Source organism: Podarcis vaucheri (genome assembly GCF_965113315.1).
Source record: "Podarcis vaucheri genome assembly, chromosome: 16".
NCBI classification, from domain to species: domain Eukaryota; kingdom Metazoa; phylum Chordata; class Lepidosauria; order Squamata; family Lacertidae; genus Podarcis; species Podarcis vaucheri.
The window spans coordinates 42,458,122-42,482,694 of NC_138754.1; the positions used below are offsets into that span (position 1 = coordinate 42,458,122).

The 24,573-nt window shown below is 51.1% G+C and overlaps 2 protein-coding genes and 1 long non-coding RNA gene across 8 annotated transcripts in view; 1 reads left to right on the top strand and 2 right to left on the bottom strand.

Annotated features, from left to right (window-relative positions):
• Positions 1-665, top strand: part of KNTC1 (kinetochore associated 1) — an 84,831-nt gene extending 84,166 nt beyond the window's left edge. For all 4 annotated transcript variants that reach the window (XM_082203752.1, XM_082203753.1, XM_082203751.1 and 1 more), the window contains one exon: positions 320-665. In XM_082203752.1, the coding sequence (XP_082059878.1) occupies positions 320-343 (24 nt within the window). In that variant the 3' untranslated portion in view covers positions 344-665. The remainder of the gene's footprint in view (positions 1-319) is intronic.
• The window catches only part of ZNRF3 (zinc and ring finger 3), a 224,061-nt gene that overhangs the window by 146,986 nt on the left and 52,502 nt on the right, over positions 1-24,573 (bottom strand). The window contains exons 3-9 of one of the 3 annotated variants that reach the window (XM_082203778.1): positions 16,953-17,027; positions 16,641-16,772; positions 13,521-13,631; positions 12,009-12,176; positions 11,302-11,404; positions 9,313-11,010; positions 3,217-8,898 (exon numbers count right to left, since the gene is read on the bottom strand). In XM_082203778.1, the coding sequence (XP_082059904.1) occupies positions 8,861-8,898; positions 9,313-11,010; positions 11,302-11,404; positions 12,009-12,176; positions 13,521-13,631; positions 16,641-16,772; positions 16,953-17,027 (2,325 nt within the window). In that variant the 3' untranslated portion in view covers positions 3,217-8,860. Of the gene's footprint in view, positions 1-3,216; positions 11,011-11,301; positions 11,405-12,008; positions 12,177-13,520; positions 13,632-16,640; positions 16,773-16,952; positions 17,028-24,573 lie in introns of those variants that run through there. The other 2 variants (XR_014214630.1, XM_082203777.1) reach the window with 2 other exon arrangements.
• The window catches only part of LOC309521392, a 125,081-nt gene continuing 103,724 nt past the window's right edge, over positions 3,217-24,573 (bottom strand). The window contains exon 2 of the long non-coding RNA XR_014214648.1: positions 3,217-5,416. This is a non-coding gene — a long non-coding RNA (uncharacterized lncRNA). The remainder of the gene's footprint in view (positions 5,417-24,573) is intronic.

Below are 24,573 nucleotides of genomic sequence, written 5' to 3' on the forward strand. Positions count from 1 at the left end.
ATTCAGTAACTAATGAATTCTCAACATTTTTATTATTATATCTATTTATAGCCTGCATTTTCTCTAGACCTGGCACAGAAGGTGGTTTACACAAATTAAAAGAACACAGATAAAAATGCAAAAAGCTAAAAATAGTTAAAAAGCAATTAAACAAATGTCTTTTATAAGCTTTATCTTTTTGTATTTTATCTGTGGTGTTTTATGTAAGCCGCCTAACAGATGCAAATGTCTAATAGACATAGAATAACATACATACTTAGTACACATTCTGTTTCTTATAGAAAACTGAGTGGCTGGTAATTTCTTTTTCTTCCTTCAGATGTACTTCAACGAGCTGGTGTAGAAGTCTTCTCATTCATATATATGCAGAAAGCCGTTTATGAGGTCTCATTATCCTGTATAGCTATGCTTTTTGTATTTTACTTTGCTCTGTATTTAATTTGCACCAAAAATTCACTAAAAATAACTGTTACAATTCTTGTTTGAGATTTCTCTGCTTATGAAGAGAGAAACTTTGCTAAAATCAAGGCAGCCCTAAGTTTCAGGGAATTACTGCATCCTTGTTGCACTTTGAAATTATTTGCAAATCCTATGATACTTTGATATCAAGACTGTTTTTAAACTGCTTTTATTCCAGTGCAGATAAATCTGACATTAAACCCCAACATGGCAACCACAGTGTTTTGTCACGAGCCTGACCCACCCAAGTAATTCCACTGTCATTTCAAGATGGCAGTCAACTTTCCCCAAGCCCTACCCCCCGGCCACTGCTCAACATACCACCAGACATCTCTGCAGCAGCAGTTCCAAGCTTCAGGCTGTTGTTTGGTGCAGCAACAGTGCACAAGGCCTTGCGCTGGATGGAATTACAATATGGACTTGTACTTTTTCAGGTTTTGTGAGGCTTCTCCCTTAGCTCTTGAAAAAATATAGTTGCCTCTCTTTTCTCCTGGTTTTCAATCCATTGGCTTGAGGAACCACTGAAATACAGTGGTACCTCGGGTTACTTATGCTTCAGGTTACAGACTCCGCTAACCCAGAAATAGTACCTCGGGTTAAGAACTTTGCTTCAGGATGAGAACAGAAATCGTGCGGTGGCAGCACGGCAGCAGCAGGAGGCCCCATTAGCTAAAGTGGTATCTCAGGTTAAGAACAGTTTCAGATTAAGAACGGACCTCCAGAACAAATTAAGTACGTAACCAGAGGTACCACTGTACACTCAGTAGAATTTAATTTTCTGTCTAATATGTGAGACTTGGTTATTGCCTGCACACGAGGGTAGATTTGCAGTGGATTTAAGAGCACCTCCACCTTGCTTGGAAAAAGCCTTGCACTTCAAGGACGGCAAGCAAACGAGATGCGCTCTCCACTGCTACAAGACACTATGACATATGTGGTCAGGCCTCAGACTTTCAGCTCTTCTAAGCCCCCTTGCTTGGCCAGATCAGCCTGGAAACTTTCAGGCTCAGGTGACGTTTATCCCAATATTGCTTTCTACCTGTCCTGTACATTTGCCCCCCAGTATCATGGTGTCAGGGCTGCCTCAGGTCTCAGCTCACAAAAGACCAACGCCAAGCTCTTCTTATATACAAGGATGTTTATTGCAGTTCATTATTGGTTCCACAACCGAGGCGCGCAGCCCCGAGTCTCTAACGTCAGACATTTGAAGTCCCCTCTGAATCGGTCCCGCCCCTGCACCAACTTAAGAGGCTTGTGCTAGACCACCTCTTCCTGTCTTTCCTTTTCCGCAGGGTCTTTCTGCCCCCCTGGGTTCCTTCCCTCCTGCTCTCTCCTGAAGCGGATTCCTGAGATGCCTGTTCCCCCCTCCTTCGTGCTTTGGGGCTGGGCTCCTCCTCCGGGCTTTCTCCATTTCCGCGCGCCTCCACATTTGAACTTGGCGCGCGCTCGCTACCCCTGACCTTCCTTTTGACACTTACACTACTCCCTGTACTACTCTCCGCCTCTTCCGGCAGGACGTTCTCCCCAGATCTCCTTCCCCTGTCTCTTTCCTGCTCCGCTCCGTGTGTCACACTGGGAACCCCCCTCTCTTCCCTTCGTTCCTGCTGGGAAGCCGGCCCCGCTCTCCCACTCCCGCTCGGGATTTCCCTGCTGCTTCCCTGCTCCTGGCAGGTCCCCCCTGTGACCCCCCTTGTCCTGACTAGGGGCGCCCCCTCCTGAGAATCCTCCGATTCACTTGAGAGACTCATGGAAGATCTCAAGTCATTGTCATCCTCTTCCTCACTGTCCTGGGATTCTTCCTCGTCGCTCTCCGTCTCCTCCCTCACCTGTGCCTCTGTCTCTGAACCCCTGACACATGGTTTCTTCAACTAGGATAGAGCGCCACATACGTTATTCTCAGCAAAGGAATCCCAGCCCAAAACAGCCCCAACCTCAAGGAAGAAGACAGAAACAGAAAGCTTATGACCAATTCTTATGTTCTTATATTGCTGGACAATGAGCCCATTTGGATGGGGTGAGAGAGGTCACTTCCAACATCTCTCTGTTCCACACTGAATAAATTTATGTTGCCATTTCTATGCTATTTAACATAATTCTTTCTCTTTTGGAGGGAGACTCATGGCCAAGAATAGACTCCAAAATGGCCACATGGCTGAGGTTCCCCCCCCCCCCCCGTGCAATTCAGCATCTGGAAGAGTCGAGAAATTCGTAACATGACCAGCTCCCTTTCTGGTGCATTCATCCACTGAGTGTAAAAGAAGAGAGGATGGAGACCTCTTTCAAGTTAATGTCATGAGTCCTGCTTCTAGCAGCAATCAGACATGGAGCTGCAGTGACATCAGAGGAGAAGCTGGTTCAGGGCTCAGAGCTGCTGCTGGACGTAGGGTGACCCCCCCCCCCACCTGAGCTGTTGGACAGGAGCCTCCCAGACTACCAGGGGCTATAAGGACCAGAGCCCCTCCCACCACCCATGACCAGTCTGGCAATGCCAGGGCTTTTCAGAAGGGAGGCTGCAGTGTGCCTGCCTTCAGGCCAGAGGTTGGCTGCCCTTCAAGGTTGAAGGCTCTCAGAGCAGGGGAGCCTGGTGCCAGAGGCATCCAAGGTGTCTGTCTGCCTGCCTTTCTGCTCCCAACCTTTGCTGCAGCAAGCTGCTCCCTCTGCCCCCCTCAGCCCAGCAACCTTTGGCCAGACGTGCCTCTTTTTCTGTGGGATCCCAGTCTCGGATCAGAACATGACAAAAACTGTATTTCAGATGTATTTCAAGTTAGACAATAAAACTGTATTGAAGGGAGGGGGTTAAACAGACATTTGTACACTTTGTTACAAAACTGTAGAGCTACAATTTGTTGTAAAATCACTTTTTGGTCAGCAAACATTGCAAAATCTTTGTGTGCAATTACTGTGTATTTACAGGCTTCCTGTTAGTGATTTTCAATTATTATTATTATTATTATTATTTAGACAATAACATCACACACTCAACAAAGGACATGGCTTAAGATAAATATATTAGTAAATAAATATTCTGAGAACATCTTTCCATAAATGAAATGTGCTGCTATACATATACAGAATGTACACAAGTTGTTTCATAGCCTTAGAAACATTAAAAATAGTAATGGAGAAAGAGCCCTTTAACCATATTACAAATCTTTACAGTACATTTTATACAAAACTGTTTTAAGTGCTACAGAAGTTTCATTTTCTTAAAAAAGTTTTTTTTAAAAAAAATAGTGCCTCATGAGCCCATCAAATTGGCAACAATTAATTAAATAGGAAGGCATTTTGGATTAAAAACATCTATTGTACTGACCATTACAAAACCTTTGTCATGAAGCTCTAGGACGAGGAAATGAAGACACACAGCAGCCAGAAACTGGAAGCACCCTTGTTACTGGGGGTGAGGAGCAAGCGAGGAGAGAGACTTTCTAACCCAGCTCTTCAGGTCCAACTGCAAAGTGTCCAAGGCACGCAAACTCCACAGAGGAGCCTGTTCCTGCCTTCTGATCCTGAGACTGAGCTCAGGGCTGGGAAACCTGCTGTTGGGATTACACCCTCTCCTCGTCCCTGACCTCTGGCTGGGGATGATGGAAGAAGCAGGAGACCCAACATCATCAGCAGGAGGCCACAAGCGCCCCATAACCGGGGTGCTTACCTGTTGCCACTTTCTGAGTGGTTCCCCGCATTGTCACACTCAGGTGGGATCTTCACCTGTGCAGAAAGCATTTGGGAAGGGCTTAGAAGAGCTTGCAGCCCCTGCTCTCACGCAGGGAAGCTCCATGGCCACTGCACACCTCTGGCCTCTCCTGCCATTCCTTGGAGCAAGCCGCAGCCCCGATATAAGAGCCTGGCCTTCATTCAACAGGGAAGGAAAGTGGGTACAGAGGTGCTTGGAGTGGCCACTCCAAAGAGTTCTGGTTCCTCCCGGAATGAAACTTGGCTGGTTCTGCGGCCTAGTCTCAGGGGTGAGTTCAGAGAGGGTGCGTCCTGTGAAGGGCACATCATATCTGTAGGCAGGCATCCTGAGAGGAGATGATGCCCCTGTCACGCAAGTCAGGCGATGGGGCCCTTAGGGAGAGGCTCCACAGACACTAGGTATTGCCATCAACCAGTACCCAAGTGAAGGCTATAAAGAGAAGGTCGGATTCTGGAGTGAGTCCTGAAGATTGATCTAAAATGAGGATCAACATAGAAGGTTCCAGAAAGGAAAAGGCCACTCCCGATAAACACCAAGGCAAGACATCAGACCAACCGGTCATTGCTCCAGTGGGGCAGGCAAGCTCACTGGACTTTGCAGCATGCCTTTTGTCCGATGAGGGTTAGCTTTCAGTTACCTAAAGTTGCCAATGTAGACTTCCCCCACAGAAAAGCAAATCTCAATTACCGGTAGAACATGAGAGACTTAATCTCATGGTCATGTGTTAGAGGCCCACATTAAGCAAAACATTCCCGCATTGCAGGAGGTTGGACTAGATGAAGAGCAAAAAGTAATCAACTCCCAGGCTCTGGAGGATCTGAAATTGGCCTGAATACCCCAGGGGTGTTTTCAAGTTTGTCTCTGAAATGCAAATAAGTGTACTGACCATCAAGGTGGTCCAAACAAGCCTGGAAGGGCTTAAACACGCTCAGGTTGGACACTGAGCAGAAAAGATCTGTTCGTTGTCTGGTGCTTTGAGCCTTAATTCTGTGTATCCTTCATAGCTTGGGAGCTGAAACACTGCTAGAAGACAGATGCCAGATTGTCAGACCTCATGGACAAGATTCTAAGAAAGTGCTAGTGGCAGAAATCAGTGCAAGACAGAAAAGTGGGTAACAACCACTGAACCTGTTTAAGGGTAGTAGAAGGCACTCAAAATGGATCTACCCAATGACTGCTAAGGATCAGAGGCAGTGCCTGAGCATTGCTAGCAAACAAAGGGAAGTGTGAAAAATGGAGGCTAGAGTTTGGCATCAGATGCTGACACCCAGCACATCATTAGCATGCAGACTGTTAAAACTTCTGGTACTAAGCTGCTGGGTAGTGTGTTATGGTTCTGGACAGTTAAGAGTTAACACTCCAGGAGCGTTCTTATCAACTGGGTGCATTGCCCACATGACCCAGGCATTTTCCTTTGATCTGTGCTCTGTGGGGGCTGAGCTCTCTCTGGAGAGCAGTCTGTCTGAGAATGTGAGCAAGGTAGTTTCGTTTTTGTTAGAGGCAGAAGCTGCAAGCATGCAGCTAGATTCTGCAGGTTTTTCTTTTCTGTTTGTTATGTTTCTAAATAGTGTTAGAATAGAAGCACTGGTGTCGAGCTGAGTTATCGAAGACACCACGTCGACACAGACAAGCCATTTTACACTGCGAATGAACTCTGCTATTATCTGGCAACTGAGGAGAGTGGCAGTGTGTGGGTGCCACTGGAGTTTGTCGTAGTGGCAATAAATCAAATTTATTGCAGGGCCGTTGCAGCAGGCTCAGTGGGTCAAAGGATTAACGACCCACAAACTTTAACATAGTGAAATGAATTCACCCCTCTTCTCCCATCTCATAGATATTAATCATTCAGAAATGACCCAGGTACCAAGACTGCAGAATTCATTTAAGTTCTAGAGCAGGGACCAGATCTTCTGCTGTTTGCAGAAGTCCACAAGATTATCTACATAGGTGTGCTGGGTTCCAAGGCCCAGGCTAGATCATTCCCACAAACCAGTAATATTTGCTAGAAACTGCCCTTATGCAAGATGCATCTGTATGGTTCCTGGTATGCACTGAGATGCCATCTATAAAGGTACAAGATCCAGACGATGTCCTTTGTGTTAAAGCATCTATACTGCATGTGCTGTGCACCCAGGGGGTTAGTATACCAAGACCACAAGCAACCTGTAGTGGGAATAAATCTGTATCTCTGCCTGGTACGAAGACTTGGATGAAATGCCAGGACTCCATTATCATCCATTCAGAGAGACAAGAAGGTGCCTGCATTTAAACCACATGCCTCAAGTACAAAGAGGAAACCAGAGTGCCCTAGGTAACAAGATTGTCTGTACTGAGGATGCTCGGTACTGAGGATTGATCAGAGTGTGAGGCTGGCTGCACACGTGTTTCAGCACCAAGCTGAGGAGGGTGAACTGTGGAGCCATTGTGGATATGGAAGTCTCAGTCATCACTGGAAATGATGACACACTGGCCCAAAGCACGAGTTGTGAATGTGTCTGAGCATCCAAAAAAAACAAGATTGCTGGGCTGACTGAGGAAGGCAAAAACAGAGGTTGGAACCGATCATTGTGCAGTTTTGGGGATATGACAGTTCTTGCTATCAGCCTTGTGCCATTTTGAGCTCAAACACTGTTGGCTCCAGTCGGTATCATCACAAAACTTGGGGATTGACAAACCTGGCAGCACTTGGATGGGATACCAACAGGAGTTGAGGCAACAGCCTTCAGCAAGATGGTCACCCAACATAGAGAACTGTGGCTGGGCAGGGCCACAAGAGGGTTCAGCCTGAGCGCCATGTTCCCTTCTGAAAAACCTTCCTGAGATGGACCTCAGCGGAGCACATTTCTGCCAGGCACAGGGGGTGTTCCCACTTGAAAGTGGCACCCTGTAAAGTGCAGAAGCCACAATTTTGGACATTAAAAAAATGAAGGCAAAACTATGGATTCCTGCATTGCAAGGGGGTTGGACTAGATGACCCTGAGGGTCCTTTCCAACTCTATAATTCTATGAAAGCAGATAGAAACTGAGGTACTCAAAAAGGAAAGTTTCCAAATTCAGTTCCTTCTCTCCTTTCTCGCTTTGGATGACACACATATATTCAATGACAGGAAATAAAGTGAAATGAAATATATTTTGAGGATAAATATTTGTAAAGAGAGGGAGGGAGGGAGAGTGTCTTGCTTGAAAAGAAACTGAGGAGAAAGTGGAGCCCCCTGACTTGAGGAAGTCAGCTGGCACAGGGGTCCCCCCACTCTGGAACAGGGCTGCAAGCTCTTCTAAGCTCCAGAACCTTCTGGAATGCTGCTGTGTGGTTGCAGATCCTGCCTACGTCACAGCACAGAGATCATAAGAGCATGAGGCGAGGAGGCCCTCACCTTGGCTTTGATCTCATATGCAGAAATCAAAACAGAACCCATTTTCCTTCCCTGTGCTCTCCTTGCACACACAAACACACGGCTGAGAGGGACTGCAGCTCACCAGGGAACTTCACGTGGTGAGCGTGTACAATGCTGAGTTAATAATTACTGACGGGTAAAACACTAGGGTCTGTTCGTTTAACCTATAACAGGTTAAGAGCTCTTTGAAATTTATACTAGTCAAGCTTTCTTTTTATTTTCATGAGCTGGGCACAAATGGAGATGTTAGGTACCTTTCTAAATCACACAGTGCCATTGGTTTTAGTAAATTAAACTGAGGCTGGGGCAGGGAGAGAGTTCTAGGCACATTCCATTAAGAAAACATTAAACACCCTCCTCCCACAATCCACATTTTGGACACAGTTTAGCAAAATGTCCATCACAGACATCACAGAGAAGATAGAAGCAGCCCGCATACAGCATGCATCCACAGACCCCAAACAGTGGCATTCCCTGAGGTCCTGCCCACGCAGACCAGGTGCCCTTTGGAATCATGCCTATGGGAGACAGAAGCCATTGTTTCCACAGGAAACGATTAACAATTGGAAGCAAGTGACAACATGCATCAACAGAAAAAGAGGGAGGGATCTCTGCCTGCCGGGGCATGAGTGCAGGCAGGCACAAGGCACAGGCCTCAGAGCAGTGGCAGCAACCATCTCTGCAGCAGCGGACACAAGGCAGGGCTTAGGTCCAGCCTTAACCAACACACCCCTCGGAAGAGCAGCACCAGGCTCCCGCATCATCCCCAAAAGCCCTTTCCTGTTTCAGAAGACCCCTGAGATTACTGCGGCAGGTGTGCTCCTTGGAAACATTCATTGGTCCCCCGACCCCTCATCTTCTGGGGGCAGGTGAAGCTATCCTGGAAGATGCTATGCTCCAGAACGCTCCTGACTGCTACCCCCAACTCCTTGACTGGTGCTGGACTGGCTGTGAGGAGGAAGGGGCACTCCGCAGCCAGCCTGCTTTCCCTGCCCCCTCGCAGCCATCCTCATTGCTGCCACTCCTTTGGACTTCTTTTCCTTCAAGGTGCCGTTTGCTTTCTGAGGCAGGCCCAGATGATCTCTGCAAGCAGCAGGGCTTGATGGCCCTCTCTGGGCTCCTGCCCAGCTGCAAGAGGTGGCAGAAGTGGCACGGTGGCTTGTTACGAACACTTTGTGGCATAGAGGCTGCAGTGCACACTGCGGAAGGTGCCTTCTCCAGTTGACCACTTCAATGGGTGAGCAAAAGCTAGAGACAATTTTGAAGTCCAGCAGAGATCGCGAGGCACAAAGACAGGCTCCTGCTCTCATTAGTCACCAACCTGGCCTGGGCCTGGAGGATCACAGCCTGAAAAGACAAAGGAAGTGCCTCGAGTAGGCAGCCAGAGGGGAGGGCTTCCACAGCAACCACAAGCCGCTGAAATGTAGCAACCCACAGTTTAGCCAAATCTGCTTCCCTGGAAGCCCCACACCCTGTGCAGCAGTGTCCGTTCCTTCTTTCTGCTTGGGACCTTGCCATGGATTGTGTGCTCCTGCATGCACAAAGGCAGGTGTCAAAGTGACACGCCACCCCACCCCACCGCCCCACCGCCAGCACACTCCCAGCAGGGCCAGGTAAGAGCCTGGCAGGCTGCTCTGCCCGACGTCCAGCAGGAACACATTTCAGAGTTCGCCATCCCTCATGAAGCATCTATGCAGATTAAAGAGCTGGTGTCCCACCTACAGCACCTTTCCTGCACACCGGCGGGAGCTGCTGACTTACCCACCATCTGGGTGCCTCCTGCTGCTGCTGCTGCCGCCACCACAGCTGCCTCAGGACAGCTCAGGAGGGGGCTGGGAAAGAGCCCCAGGGCTTCTCCTTGCAGTAAGTCCCCCGGCTGATCCTGCAACAGCTCTCTGTGGGCCTCCCCTGGACCCAGGCAGAGTTGGTTGGCGGCTGCTGTTCCACGTGGCTCCTCCCAAGAGCGGCTGCTGCCTCCGTGGCAATCCGTGTGAGGCAGGGGCAGCTCACAGTCCCGGTCCTCGGGAATGATGGAGATGCGCTGACCCAGGTCACATCCCCCCACGTAGCAGCCTGGCAAGGCAGAGGAGTCCTCTGGGCACGGCGTGTACTGCACGTTGACAGCATAGTCCTCGGCGGCATAGCAGCCAGGCTGAGTCAGGCAGCTGTTGCTGGCCACCTGCTTCTCTTCATAGAAGCAACAGGGCACAGCCTCACATGTCCCCCCCTCTGTCCTAATACTGTACAGATCTTGGCTTCTTCCTGCCTGCGGCTCTCGCCCAGAGCCACACCCTGCCCAAAGAGGCGGCCCAAGAAGCAGCATGCTGCACTCAGCTGCCCTGCCCAGCGACTCCCGGGGTGCAGGAGGGGCCTCAAAGCAGCAGGCGCAAGCTGGCTCCCGGAGTCCTCTGCAGGTCCGGCTGGCTCCCCCCGCCAGGCCCTCTAGCCCTCCCCCCTCGAGGATGGTGCCTGGAGGCTCCCGGTGCTCTAGCGAGGAGCTGCTGCTGTAGTTCATCTCCAGGCTGCAGTTGGAGAGCTGGTCCCCTGCAGAAGTGGCCAGCACAGGCAGGCAGTCGCCGTCCACCACGTTTGGAGCAGGGGGCCCTTCCAGAAGAACCACAGTCCCTCTGCTTGCCCCACCCACCTCGCCCCCCCGACAGGGACTTTTGCTGCGGTAGATGTACGGGTCATAGTCACTGCTCAGGGAGCTGCGGAAGGTGGAACAGCTCCCATAGACTCCCTGGTTGCTGACCTCGGTGCAGTCCACCACAGAGTCGCTGGAGGAGCAATGGCAGGGGCCCGAGCTGCTGCCGCTGCTGCTGCTGCTATCGCTCCCAGGGCCGTCGGCCAGGTAGCCGCTGCAGACGGAGCGGTGGCCGTGGTAGCAGCTGAAACTGGAGGTGCTGCCACTCTCCAGGCGGGAGGAAGGCGCAACGTGGACCACAGGGGCGAAGAGCCTGCCGCTGCCGCCCCCGCCGCCCACAGGCTGGAAGGCACGCGAGGGGCCCTTGGCAGCGACGCCCAGGGGCAGCTGTCCATTCTGCTCTGGGTAGCTAAGGCCTTGGAAATAGTAGTGCTGGAACATGGTCTCGTACTGGGAGAAGCAGGCTGGCTTGGAGAAGTGGTGGCTGCTGAACTTGGGCCTTCGGAAGGTGTGAATGGCTGGGTAGGCCCTGTGCTCCACCCCGCACTGGTGCGCGTTCAGAGCATGGTCCAAGTGGATGGGCTGGTAGCTCCGGAGGAAGGCCGGGGCCTCCCCGTGCCGGTCCACGGTCAGGACGGTAATAGGGTTCCCGTGGGGGTCCATGCTGGTTCGTGTGGGGTAAGTGGTGACCTGGCTGGCTCTGTGCACTCGGCCCGGGTAATGGACGGGCAGGATCATGCGCTGCTGGTGCTGACGGCTGCGCATCTGATTGGCAAGGTCGTCACACACCTGGCCGGTGGCACCCTTCTTTTGCTCTGTGCAGAAAGATGAAAGACGAGTCAGAGAAGGCTCTTGCAGCAAGGGCACGGGGCACCTGCCCATCAGACGCCCCTACAGACCACCCAAAGAACTCCAGGGGGGGGAGGCTTCAACAAAGATGTCCTACCATGCTGGGAGGTGCATTTCCCCTCCCGTTCCAGCTCTACTCCCAAGTATTTCTCCATTGAGCCTTCCATGGAGATGAGAGGAAGAGCCATCTCCCTTGGTGGGCAGGAATGGACCTCATCTTCCTCTTCCCCTGGGACATGTGCAGTGCTACAACTCACCAATGATGTTGTGGCGGCAATGCGGGCAGGTGTGGTGCTGCAAAAGCCACGGGTCCACACACTTCCTGTGGAACCGATGAGCGCAGGGAATGACACGCAGCTCCTGTGGAAGCAAACGGGAGCTGAAGGGGTGGAAGCAGCCATGGACGGGGCCTTTGTCTAGCTGGCTTTTGGCTCATTCAGAGCAGCTCAGAGATTGGGCTGGATGCGGCTTCTCAAACCAGGACGACCAGGCGCACATCCTGGCAAGCTCAGGTGACAGGGAGAGGCTCAGCCAGGTGCCCCCTCCAAGGGCAGCCAATGGTATGAATAGGGCCCAAAGCCCCTTTTCCTTGCAGAACAAGCCCCCCCCCCCTTCCACCTTGCAGCCAGGAAGACTCTTGTGTCGCAAGCAGATGCCAGAGGCTCTCTTGTCACAGCACACTCAAGACACCCACCAACAGCAACAGGGAGGCCAGATGCCAAAAGTGTTAACACCCAGGATCAGGGGTAGACAAACTAAGGCCCAGGGGCCGGATCCGGCCCAATCGCCTTCTCAATCTGGCTCACGTACGGTCCGGGAATCAGCGTGTTTTTACATAAGTAGAACGTGTCCTTTTATTTTAAATGCATTCCTGGGTTATTGGTGGGGCCTGCCTGGTGTTTTCGCATGAGTAGAACGTGTGCTTTTTCTAAGGCAAAGAAAGGCCACCTGCTCTCTTTCTCACCTCCCCATCCAGGTACTTCTCGAGGCAAATGGCGCAGTCAGAGGTGGAGCTGCTGCTCAGCGTGTCCAGGGCCCCGCAGCTGCCTTCGCTGGGCCCTTTCAGCTTAGACTTGAACTTCCGTGTCTCCATCTTCTCAAGGGCCTGCACAGCAAGCCTGTTCATGGAATTCTGCAACAGGAGAAAGACAAGGGCATTCCTGGGATGCAGAAGCGGGGCGCCCCACAGTGGCAGCCCCCGTTCACTCAACCCCTGCATGACATTCTCAGCGCCAGGGGTAAAGCAATGGCTGGGCATGACACAGGCCGTGAAGGGGGGTGGGAATGGACTTATCTCCTCTTTTCCACCGGGCCACAGTATGGACTTCCTCCAGATGTTAACGGAATCACAGAATGGTACAGATGGAAGGCACCCCCCAAGGGCCATCGCAGCTAATCTCATGCTGCTGAGCCCCAGCTCCCCTCAGCAGCAGCTCATATGGCCAACGACCAGAGACAATGGGGATCTGAGGCCAACATCGGGGGGGGGGGCTGGAGCTGTTCCCCACCTCAAAGTAGTGCAATGCAGGGCCTGTTGCCTGCAGAGAGCCCACCCTGAAGCATGGAGGATCTGGGCAACACCCCTCCGGCACCGTGAGCCCCCACTGGTTGCATTTGCACTTGGGGCAAGCCTCCCTCCCTCCCTCCCCCCCCATTTAGGTCGGTGCATTTAGCACTGAGTGGCACTCACTGAGGGTCCACATGCCATGAGGCTGTCCCTGCCAGCAACTCAGAAATGGCTGCCAATGGGACCCTCCAGGAAATGCAAGAGCAAGAGCAGTCGACATTAGCACGTCAGGAAGGCTTTGAAATTACTACAAAGGCATTTGCCAACAATGCCATAAACCTGCCTGTGCTAATTAAACCAACTCCCAAAACATAACCTAGGACATTTCCAAACTCCATTGACCAGCCAAACGAAAGCAGAGGTGATCCTTTGAGGCCGCCTTCAGTTCCCAAGCCAGAAGAGCAGCCACTTTTCTTTTCACCCAGAGACTATTTACCCCAGGGATCTTGACCAACCCTGCATGTTTCTACCCGCTCCCTCCAGAAGGTGCCTTTTCCCCTCTTCCCTTTTAAATCCCTCACCTTCTCCAGTTCTTTTTGTCTCCTTGCAGCCTGCTTCCCCACTGCAGGAGCCTCCATCAGGACCGGACTGGTGCTTCGGGCTTTGTTGAAATGGCTGCTGGTGGTCATGGCAAGGAGGAAGCCAAGACTCCCGCCTGGCCCATTAAATTGGCCAGCCCTGGGCACCCAGGAATCAGGGCAGACTCTAGGCCCACCTCACAAAGCCAGAGGCAGCAGTAGGGCAGGTCTGCCCAGAAGGCCCCTCACACCCCAGGGCCAGCAGAGGCCAAAGCATTTCTTGCCAGGAAGCTGCCTGCTGCCACCTTTCCAGAGCAGCCTCTCTTCTCCAGAGGAAGTGATTTGCCTTCCCAGCAACACACGGCTAGAGGCCCAGGCAGCTCTTACTTACCTGGCTCCGGCGCTGCTTCAGTTTGATCTTGACCAGAAGAACAAGGCACACGAGAGAGACCACCACGAAAAAGGCCAAGAAAATCCCCATGTCGAAGTATTCGGTAGGTTGCTTAGAAGAAAAATCAGGGCGAGGAGGAGGCAAGAGATGGACAAAGATCAGCAGGGTTAGCTTTTTTCCAGCTCAATGACATACGCCTTTTGGTTACATTCAAAGCAGGCAGAGATTTTTCAGCTGGCAGCAGCAGCTAACATGTTGAACTAAACTGGAACGGTTAAAGTTTGAGGTACGCCACACCCAAAAGACTCCAAAAGGAATCCCGAGGTTTCAGAGTTTGCTGAAAGCTTTCATAAGAAATTCTCCAGGGCTTGTGCATGCACAGAAACCTGTTTCCTATTCCTCTGACAAGTGTGTGTTTGCTGTTTGCAAAGATTTGTCCCTGGCTGGAAGTGAGCTGAATGCCAGGTGAAACCCCACCTCAGAGACCTGGTTCACAATCCTTGCCTCCAACGTGCCTTGGGCACAAAAGGTCCGGGTTCAATTCCTGACAACTTCAGGTAGCACTGGGAAAGATCTGTGGCTTGAAGAATCGCAGAGAAGCTCACTGCTCGGCAGCGTCAATGATACTAAACTAGAGAGACCAAGGGTCTGAGTCTGCATAAAATAGTTCTCTGTGCTCTCACTCTGTGAAAGGGAATTCTACATCCCAAAGCCTGGTGCTAATTCAGTCCATTTCTCTTCTGTGATGCATCAAGAGTTGAAATCAGCACCCTTCCCCATTACTAAAATCTCTGAGCAAACATTTTCATGACTGAATCAAGCCAGCTTTAGAAGAGGGCTTTCACATATGAAAGCCTCGACTTTTCATTGGGAAGTGATTTGCTCCTGTGAGATAACCGTATTTTTCGCTCTATAACACGCACCTGACCATAACACACACATCATTTTTAGAGGAGGAAAACAAGGGAAAAAACATTCTGGATGAAACAGTGGATGTATCATTTTTGTGCTTCATGCTGTGGCCACAGACATGTGATCTGATGGTGAATTTGGGCTGACCCAATGCAAAGATCCTGAGGATCCATGTGAATCCATGCTTTGTAACCACATTTTTGCACCACTGCAGCCCCAGACAACAGTGGGTGCGTGATTTGGGGGGGGGGCAGGCTGTAGCCATGGACATGCTATGTTCTCTGATGGTGAATTTGGGGTGACCCAGTGCAAAAATCCTGAGGATCCATCTGGATCCATGCTTTTTAACCACATTTTAAGTGGGGAGGGAAGGAAAAACACAGAAGGGACAAGGAGCACGAGAGGGGTGTGCAGAGAAGCAGCTGGCTAAGAATGCAGGAGTGGGATATAACGGGAGGGAGGAAAGGAAGGCACAAGTTTCCCCCCACCCACCCACCCAAGCCAGCCAGCAATCTCTCTCTCTCTCCCACCTGCATGTTTTCCAGCTGGAGCAGGGAGAGGAATTAGAAGGAAGGGCGCTCTGCTTTCCCCTCTTCTTGCCTGGAGGGGAGGGGCTTTCCCTGCTCTTTGTTCTGTTTGAGCAAACACAGCAACGGAACAGAAAAGGGTGGGCAGTAAGACCCTGAGGCAGAATGCAGGAAAGCAGCAGCTTCCTCTTTTCAGGTTTCCCTTCTCCTAGACGCGCGATTTGATTTTTGCCTGATTTTTGCCCCTCCACTCCGGACTGTCGGCTTCAGGGACCACACATTCACTCAATAACACGCACAGACATTTCCCCTTCCTTTTTAGGAGAAAAAATCTGCGTGTTACAGAGAGAAAAATACGGTAGTTTTCATGGAAAGGCACTTTCAAAGACCCCACCCCACCCCCAATACAAGGACTTTGCCCATTCACTCAAGTGCCTTTTTGAGCAACCATCACCCACCTGCCCACCAAGACCCAATCCCCCTGCCCGGCCTCCTACTAGGACAGGGGTCTACAACCTTTAAGACAAAAAGAGCCACTTGGACCTGTTTCCGAAGGGAAAAAAACCTGGGAGCTGCAAAACCATTGTGACATTTAAAACAAATATATCTCCGGAGCCGCGATCTGACAGCGGGCGGGAAGGTGACGTTGGGACGGTGCGTGACTAACGCACACACCGCCCCCATGCGACGTCACAGCCAGTACAGCGCCCGCCAAAGTGGGGAGTGTCGGGACGCACAATGCGCCTCCTCCCCTCGCTAGTATCCGCCCCGGAGCCGCAGCAAAGGTGTAAAAGAGCCACATGCGGCTCCGGAGCCGCGGGTTGCAGACCCCTGTACTAGGAATTGCTGTGTCCAGCTCCACAAGCCTCTGTCTGGGCTGGCGACTCTTTCTTCCACTAGCTACTGGCTTCAGGGCACCCACTGATAACTGTGCCCTCTTCATTTGGAGGTGACTTCTTTCCCATGCAGCTGTTAACTGCAAGAGCCATTTCTATAGCATGCCACTAGAAAGCAATTGCTTGGATTTCATTAGGCTCTTCTGAAGGCAGGGGAGGGTTTGGCTGCTTTTAACTGTCTAGTACTAAGAGGTGAAAGTCCCTGAAGAATGTTTACTCAACCCAAACATGTTTCTGGAAGCGCAGGCCAGCCGGAAGTGATATCTGTATGCTCAGCCTTCCCCTGGAGCGAGGCAGAGTGCCACTGGGTCAGACTCTTATAGCTCAGCTTCGCCAAGAAATCCCTAAAAATGACCTTGACAAACTACACACTTTCAGCTCCACTTGCAAAGAAAGAGGAAGTGAGAAAAGAGGCAGAATTCTCACTGAAGAAGACTAGCCCTCCCCCGATGCCATGAGGTCAGTCCAGTGGTGGGTCCTTGGGGACCCTGCTCAGCACTGAGCCAAGAGGCGAGAGCCAAGCAGCCAGAAAAGGGAGCAGGGAGAAAGAAAGATGGAGGAGGTGTTCTGGAGCATGTTGCAGTCTATTCAACTGGGGGGAGGGAATTATATTTTAATCTGAAGATTAATTTCCTAAACATTTCTATTATTTTTTGTTAACTTAAGGTTAAATACTAAGATCCCAGCTAGGCTTGCAGGGCTCTGCCCACCAGTTAGCAAGCTGCAATAAAGAAGGGGAGCAGCCCACAGAAAGCCCCTGACAGGGGCCTGCCGGGTCGCCTTACCGGTGGAGGCCGGTGCTGAATCCTGGCACGGGCAACCTTCTGCTTGTTGACAATGTTCATCAATTTGACAGCATCTGCTCCTTTCACATACACAATGGGCCTTTTCAGGGGGTCTTCCAAGCCCTGGTTCAACTAGAACAAAATGGCGAAAGGTTAAGCTACTCCCCGCAAATCAACCTTTTTCTGGCAAAGAAGCAGATTGCAGGCTCACCAGGAAACACCAGTCCCCCATCAGCAGAGGACCAACAACTGTACAAACAAATGCTGAGCACCCTCCCCTTTCACAATACAAAGACACTTGATGCTGCATACCTGGTCAATTGCATCTGGGTTCTCAGATACGTCAAAGATGACAGCTGTGGCCCCTCTTTGAACTGCCCGCTTGGCCTACAGGAAGTGGAGAGGGAAAGATGGAGGGAGAGACAGAAAGAGAATCAACTCCAGCCTGCCAACAGCAGCTCAAGGAGGAGGAAAAAATCCCCTCCCAAGAAAGGCAGCTCCTTGCACTGGCCACACGAGGTCAGCCATGAGCTGGACAAGCCTCCACTTGATGCCCCAAAGCACTTCGGGCAGATCATCTCCAGTGGCAGGAACTGCCCCTCAAATCCCACGTCATCCAACACAAAGGCCGCTGCTCTTCAAAGGAAAACTCAACCCTCTGCAGTGTTGCATGAAGTCTTTCCCTTCCTCTCTGGCCTTTTGTGTAGTTTTGACCACACAAACTGTGCTCAACAACCTCATCCTTGTCCACCCCCTCCTGAAAGGGCACACTAGCCTAACCTACTTGGAGGGGGGTGCAAAAAGGAGATCTCAAAGCACATCATTCTCAGAGCCACCCCTCCCCTGCCCATAAAACAACACCGCCCCCCCCCATCTTCAACTCTTTGGGTCTGCTGCCGGAACAGTCCAGGGCAGTTATGCCAAGGCTGATGCCACCCTGACGATAGCTCCTCTGTTGAGTAAGAACGGAAGCCAGGATGACACACACCCCCGACGCCTTTGCCCGCCTTGAGAGCCCCCACCCCAGAGCGAGAGATTTGGGTGGCTTGCCCAGGCGGGGAGGCTCCACTCCTGCATTCCAGTGTGCTCCGCACTCCACAGCTTCGCTGCAACTTGGCCTGACCTTCCAGGTTTCCCTGGCAGGAGATCAAAGCAGAGAAGCCACAAACACACCACAGACTGCAGAGTCCTCCTCCCTCCCTCTTCCATTTCCTCCTCTGCTCTGCTCTCAGGCAAGCTTGGAAGCTACAGGAGCAGCAGCAGCAGCAGCAGCAGCATGGAGCAGGCTGGAGCCTCAGCCCCCCTCCATGCAACTTGGCGCAGAAGGGATCTCCGCCAGCCCACCACCTGCTGGGGGGGGTGACAGGACTACACAGGTGGGTGGCTGCCTGCCTGCCTGCCCCACCGAAAGAAGGAAGAATAGGAAGAGGTGAAGGCCTTGCCCCTCCCCTCCCTGGCAGGGTAACTGAAGTGCAAAGAGGCCTTTGATAGCCCCCCCCCCAGCTGAATCCCTGACTGAGATAGGCAAGTGGTGGTCCTTCACCTTCCATCCCTGGAGGGGGGCTGCTCTCCTCTTCTGCCTGCAGCCCAGGTCTCCCTGTGGGTGGGCTAAAGGTGAGCCCCCCTTGAAAGAGGAGCTGGGTTGGCCAGCCTTCAAACAGAGGTGCTTGGAAAACTGCCTTCCCCAGGCCTTTTGACACTTGGCTCAAAGGACCCCAAATAAGTGAGAGCAGAGGAGGGGGTGCTTGCGGCCCTCACACAGCCAGCTCCCCAGGGCTACTGACTCATGGTCAGGATTCCCTTTCTGCTTTTATACCAGGGGCAGCAGCAGCAGCAGTTCTTAGAACAGCATTTCCAGAGTTTTCCCATTGAAGGCAGCCTCAGCTCGCATTAGATACCTGCCACCTGGTACAAGACACAGAGCCTTGGAAGGAATGCCATCCATTTCTGCTGCTGCTTCAGGCGAAGGAGATTCCCTGGCAACCTCCAGAGCAGCACTGGGCGGGGGGGGGGGGGGCAGCTTGGCAGGTTTTTGCTCCAGGTCCAAAAAAGGAAAGGGGGGCAGTTGCACCCTGGGCTGCCCGCCCTGCGCACGGATGGGCTGGACAAAAGCGGCGCCCTCTCTTCAAAGGCAGAATCTGCTCCCCCAAATGCTGCACGGACAAGGAGGAGGAGGAGGAGGAGAACAAGAGAGCCGGCAGTGATGAGTCTTAGGCGGCTCCTCCTCCTCCTCCTCAGCGCCAATTTCACTGGCAGCTTTGTGAGCAAGGCTCAGTGCCGACACTTGACCAAGGCTTCATCTTGAAAGCAGGATCAGGCCACCTTAAACAGCCATTGCTTCCTGGGAACTGCAGTTTGTTCAGGGTGCTGAGAGTTATTAGAACACCCCTAGTCCCCTCTCAGAGCTACAACTCCCAGAGTTTTAATTTATTATATTTATTTATTAAATTTGTATTCCACCCTTCATCTGAAGACCCCAGGGCAGTACACAACCTAAACATGCAAAATGAGAAGACAAAATGCACACCAAAACAACAAGAAGCAGCAGCCCTGGGAAGAGGGACCGTAGCTCTGTGAGGGGACTAAGGTGAATAGGGCTGTGTGTGAATCTGAACTTATTCTGTAGTTTATTACTATGGATCATGGCATAGGGAAGAAAAATGACATAACTCTAATATGACAGGAGACGCTCCACGAGGACCTCAGCACAAGTCTGATCTCAAAACATGTCCAGAAGGCATTCAGGAAACATCCTGAGCTCCTTCCACCTGGCATAAAGGTCAGCACATGTAAAATTAGTTGCCATTGCAGTCTCTTCACCACCTGAATGGGGGCCATCAAGATAATGGCTAACACAACTTGAAGTCAGAGAGCAGACAAAAGATAACCAGTTCAGTCACAGCCCTCTAGGATGATTTTATTTCAAACACTAAATTTGGAAGGTGAGTGAGGTGAAGCTGGGCAGGAACTCTGGGGGAAAGACAACAGGACTATTGGAAATTGTATGAATTGCTCATCTCCACTGGGATGCCTTGACCCAGGTCAGCTGGCTCCCCCAGACCCACAGAGGACCTTCATTCAGTGATCCCAAGGAAGAACAGGGATCCTCTTCCTCCCTTTCCATTTCTTAACTTAGGAGCAGTGCGGGTTCTGCTGCCCAAACTGTCACGCTCATGTTCCTACAGACTTTTGAAAAAATGGAATGATCTTCCACTCTTCAGATCAAGGTGTGGGATTTCCTGGCTGCTTAAACTGTAATTTTGCTGTCCGAAGCAGCTTATAGGCGTTTCCCCACTTACCTGCATTCAACTCGCAGGCACCAGGAAATAGTGAAATCAATCAATTTAAACTGCAAAAATGGCGTGAGAAGAGCAGCAAAACAGCTAGCAATCCCAGGAGCCTTTGCAACTGCGATCCCTCTGCCCCAGAGCCTTAGCTAGGAGATCTTGCGCCCCTGGCAGAACCGTACAGATTGTGCCCCCTAGCGATGGACAAATTAGCTCTTCTTTTCGCCTCTCCTCCAACCCCCCCTTCACCCATTCAATTCCTCACGCACTTCACCTTGGAATGAATTTTTTCACAGAAAACCCAATATTTAATTTATTATTTCTTAATAAAAAGTTTCCGCAAAGAAAATGACATTTTGATGTGAGTTGAGAGGGTTTTTAAAATGTAATTCAGTTGTAAAACAATACAGATAGGTCTAAATGAAACATACAAACAATAACATACAAACTGATTTGTTCCACGATGATAATTTTACATTATAATACCATATTAAAAAAAATCTGGGAGAGCAGATCCCAGCAAACTTTAGGGGTGCCAAAATTATCAATCTCTTTAAAAAAGATGACAGAATGGATTGCAGAAACTATTGAGGCATCTTTTTATTGGCTGCGGCCAGCAAAATTATTGCAAGGATCTTAGCAAACTTTCTCCTAACAAGATGACCCGCCCTGAATCCCAAAATGGTTTTAGATCTTCTAGGGGGACAGTGGACATGATTTTCACTCCTTGACAGCTTCATGAAAAATGCAGAGAGCAAAACCAACCCCTCTATATGGCATTTATTGACCCAAGGCCTTCAACACTGTAAATCGTAATGCCCTGTGGACTGTCCTGAAAATTGGCTGCCCAGATAAATTTGCGAACATCATTCGGCTCCTCCATGACAATATGACAGCAACAATTGCAGATAACAATGGCTCCCAAAGTGAACCATTCACAGTGGGATCAGGTGTTAAACAGGGTTGTGTTATCGCCCCAACTCTATTCATTACAGTGGTATCTCTGGTTACAAACTTACTTCATTCCGGAGGTCCATTCTTAACCTGAAACCATTCTTAATCTGATGTATCACTTTAGCTAACGGGGCCTTCCGCTGCTGCCGCACCACCACAGCACAATTTCTGTTCTCATCCTGAGGTAAAGTTCTTAACCCGAGGTGCTACTTCCGGGTTAGCGGAGTCTGTAACCGGAAGTGTTTGTAAACCAAGGTACCACTGTGTTTTCATTGCCATGATCCTACAATTTGTCGATGGGAGACTCCCCTCTGGAGTAGAAATCATATATCGAACAAATGGGAAACTCTTTAATCTGAGCAGGCTGAAAGCAAAGAGTAAGGTAACTTCAGTCATAGAGCTTCAGCTGATGACAACACAGTGTGCACACACTTAGAGAATGACCTCCAAACTATCCTAAGTATCTTCGCAGAAGCTTACGAAAAGCTTGGCCTATCGCTCAACACCCAAAAAACCAAAGTGCTGCACCAACAAGCACAAAACAATCCCTCTGCAGCACCACAAATCCAACTCAATGGTGTGATGCTGGAAAATGTCAATCACTTCTCCTACCTGGGCAGTTATCTTTCCACAAGGGCCGACACTGATGCCGAAATCCAGCATCGCCTGAGCTCTGTGAGTGCAGAGTGTTTGAGGACTAGGACATTGGCAGGGAAACCAAAATGCTTGTTCAGTGGTGCCTCGCAAGACGAAATTAATCCTTTTCGCGAATCTCTTCGTCTTGCGGTTTTTTGTCTTGCGAAGCACGGCTATTAGCGGCTATTAACGGTTTAGCGGCTTTAAGAAAAAGGAAACAAACTCATAAGAACTCGCAAGATGTTTCATCTTGCGAAGCAAGCCCATAGGGAAATTCGTCTTGTGGAATGACTAAAAAAATGGAAAACTCTTTCGTCTTGCGCGTTTTTCGTCTTGCGAGGTACCACTGTTTACAAAGCTATTGTACTACCAACCTTACTGTATGCTTGTGAAACATGAACTACTTATAAACGCCATCTCCAACTCCTCAAAAGATTCCATCAACGGTGTCTCCGAAAATGTTTGCACATCACTTGGGAAGAGAGGCGAACTAATGCCAGTGTACTGGAAGAAGCAAAGCAGTGTCAAAGCAATTATTCTTCAACATCAACTTCACTGGACTGGTCATGTTGTGCGGAAACCTGATTATCGTCTTCCAAAGCAACTACCCTATACCAAACTTAAAAATGGAAAGTGTAATGCCGGTGGTCAACACAAAAAGTTTAATGACTGTCTCAAGGCAAATCTTAAAAAATGGAGTATAAACACCGACAATTGGGAAACACTGGCCTGCAAGCGCTCCAGTTGGAGAACAGCCTTGACCAAAGGTGTCATGGGCTTTGAAGATGCTCGAACTCAGGACGCAAGGGAGAAACGTGCTAAGAGGAAGGCACGCTTGGCAAACCCTCACTGTGATCAACTCCTGCCCAGAAACCAATGTCCCCACTGTGGAAGGACGTGTGGATCCAGAACTGGCCTCCACAGTCACTTACTGTGTTAAAACCGTGTTTATGGAAAACAATCTTACTTGGCTATGAGGGATTGTCAAAGAAGAAGAAAATATGATGTCAAATGGCCTGAGGGGGCCCAGTGCTCCCAGGCTGCAACTCTGGAGATGGTCACCTTAACCCAGCCAAGGCTTCAGGGAACTGAAAGGGACAACATGAAAGCCTTGCCCAGGTTTGCTCCTCCTTGGGGCTCGAATGAGGAGAGGGAGCAAGGACAAGAAAGGAAAGGAAAAAGGAAAAGAAAGGGAAAGGGGGAAAAGGAAAGATGAGACAGTTTCTCCAGCCAAACCGGAAAAAGTGTCTTTCCTGTAAGAGCAGAGGCAGGCAATTAGAGAGGATCCTTAACTTCGCACACAAGAGAGAGAGAAAAAAAGAGTACAGGAGCAGAGCAGAAATAGGAGAAATACAGGGCATACTGTCCTGTATTGAATCAACATAGGACACAACTTTGAAATAAGGAACAATCCTATATTAAACAGGACAGGTGGTAACCCTTTACCCCACCCCTTTGATAATTCTCAATGGAAAGTTCAGTTCTTATTACAGTGGTACCTCGGGTTACAGACGCTTCAGGTTAGAGACTCCGCTAACCCAGAAATAGTATCTCGGGTTAAGAACTTTACCTCAGGATGAGAACAGAAATTGTGTGGCGGCGGCAGCAGGAGGCCCCATTAGCTAAAGTGGTGCTTCAGGTTAAGAGCAGTTTCAGGTTAAGAACGGACCTCCAGAACGAATTAAGTTCTTAACCCGAGATACCACTGTACCGGTAATTGCTGGAGAACAGTTTTTAAAAAACACACACACACAAAATGTTGTTATTTGTAAAATTTCTATCTTGAAGCAACTCTCTAAGCTATGTGGACCCTCTTGTTTATTCCCGAGTGGTGGTGACCTGGCCTTCTGTCTCAAAAGTCCTACCCTGGTGGGAAAGACTCTTCCCCGTATTTTCCGTGATCCAGAGCAGCGGGCGGCATTTGGCTGCTCTTCCATGCGGATGAGAGGCAGTCCCTGGAGAGAAAGGCTCCGGGGTCTGCCGTTGCGGCTGGGCCTCTCCCCGCCCCAAAAGCCCTTCAGGATGGCATGAATCCGCACAGGCCACAGGCCACGCGCCCTTTCGCAGCCCTCCTACAAGGCAGAAGAGCACCTACGAAATTAAGCGAGAAACGTCAAGGCTGCTGCTCGCTTGTTTTAAGTTCACATTAAATGCGAGGGGTGTGAGAATCCGGAGCCCGGAGAGGGGGCGTCCGTTTGCGCCTTCCTGACCCCGTTGTGCTTTCGCCAGTCCTCTGCTTCTCATGGGGCGATGGTGGGCTCAGCCCCTGGCGGCGGCTGCCAGCAGATGGGACTGGCAGGCGGTGGGCCCCTCCTGGTGCGCACCCGGGGAGGGGGGCAGCCGTGTGGATCCCACCTTCCTCCTCGGGGGAGGTAAGGGAGCACCCGGTGACTGCGCACTAACTCCGCGGGGGTGCAACTGCCTCCCCCGCTCCACCCCACCCCAGGAGCGTCAGCGCTTTGGAGAGCGCAAGGCGAAGGCTCAGCCCGTTCCCTCAAAGTCTGGGGTTATTAAGGGGTGTAGTTGGGGGGCTGCCTCTCCCTATGTTTTTGCGCGCCCCCTCGCCTGCACCCGCCCAGCCTCGCACTCACTCCCCAGTGTCACCAGGGCTCCAAATGCGCCTGAGAGCAGAGCAGGAAGGCGGGACGGGCACAACCAAGCATGATGGTGGGGAGGCGGAGCCGGCGCAGAGGCGGCCACCAGGCTTGGTTGCGGTGGCAGATGGGTTTGAGTAGCGCTGGATGGAGCGGTGGCTGCCGGCACGAGCCCTCCTCTCCTTCAGCACCAGCCAACCACCCTGGCGCAGCCCCGAGGGTGAAAATGGTGCCGGAGCAGCGCTGGGAGCATGCCGGAAGCAGCCCAGAGCCTCCTGCAGCGCTGGGGTGCCAGTTTCAGGAAAGGCACCCACTTTGATTTAGCGCCCCCCTCCCGCCTGCGCCTCTGGCGGCCGCCCACTTCGCCACCCCCTCGCTACGACCCTGCTCTGCACCAACCTTTGAGGCCTGTGGAAAGCTGGAGTCCGACAGATCTTTGGTGGAGTTTTGCTTTTTAGATGG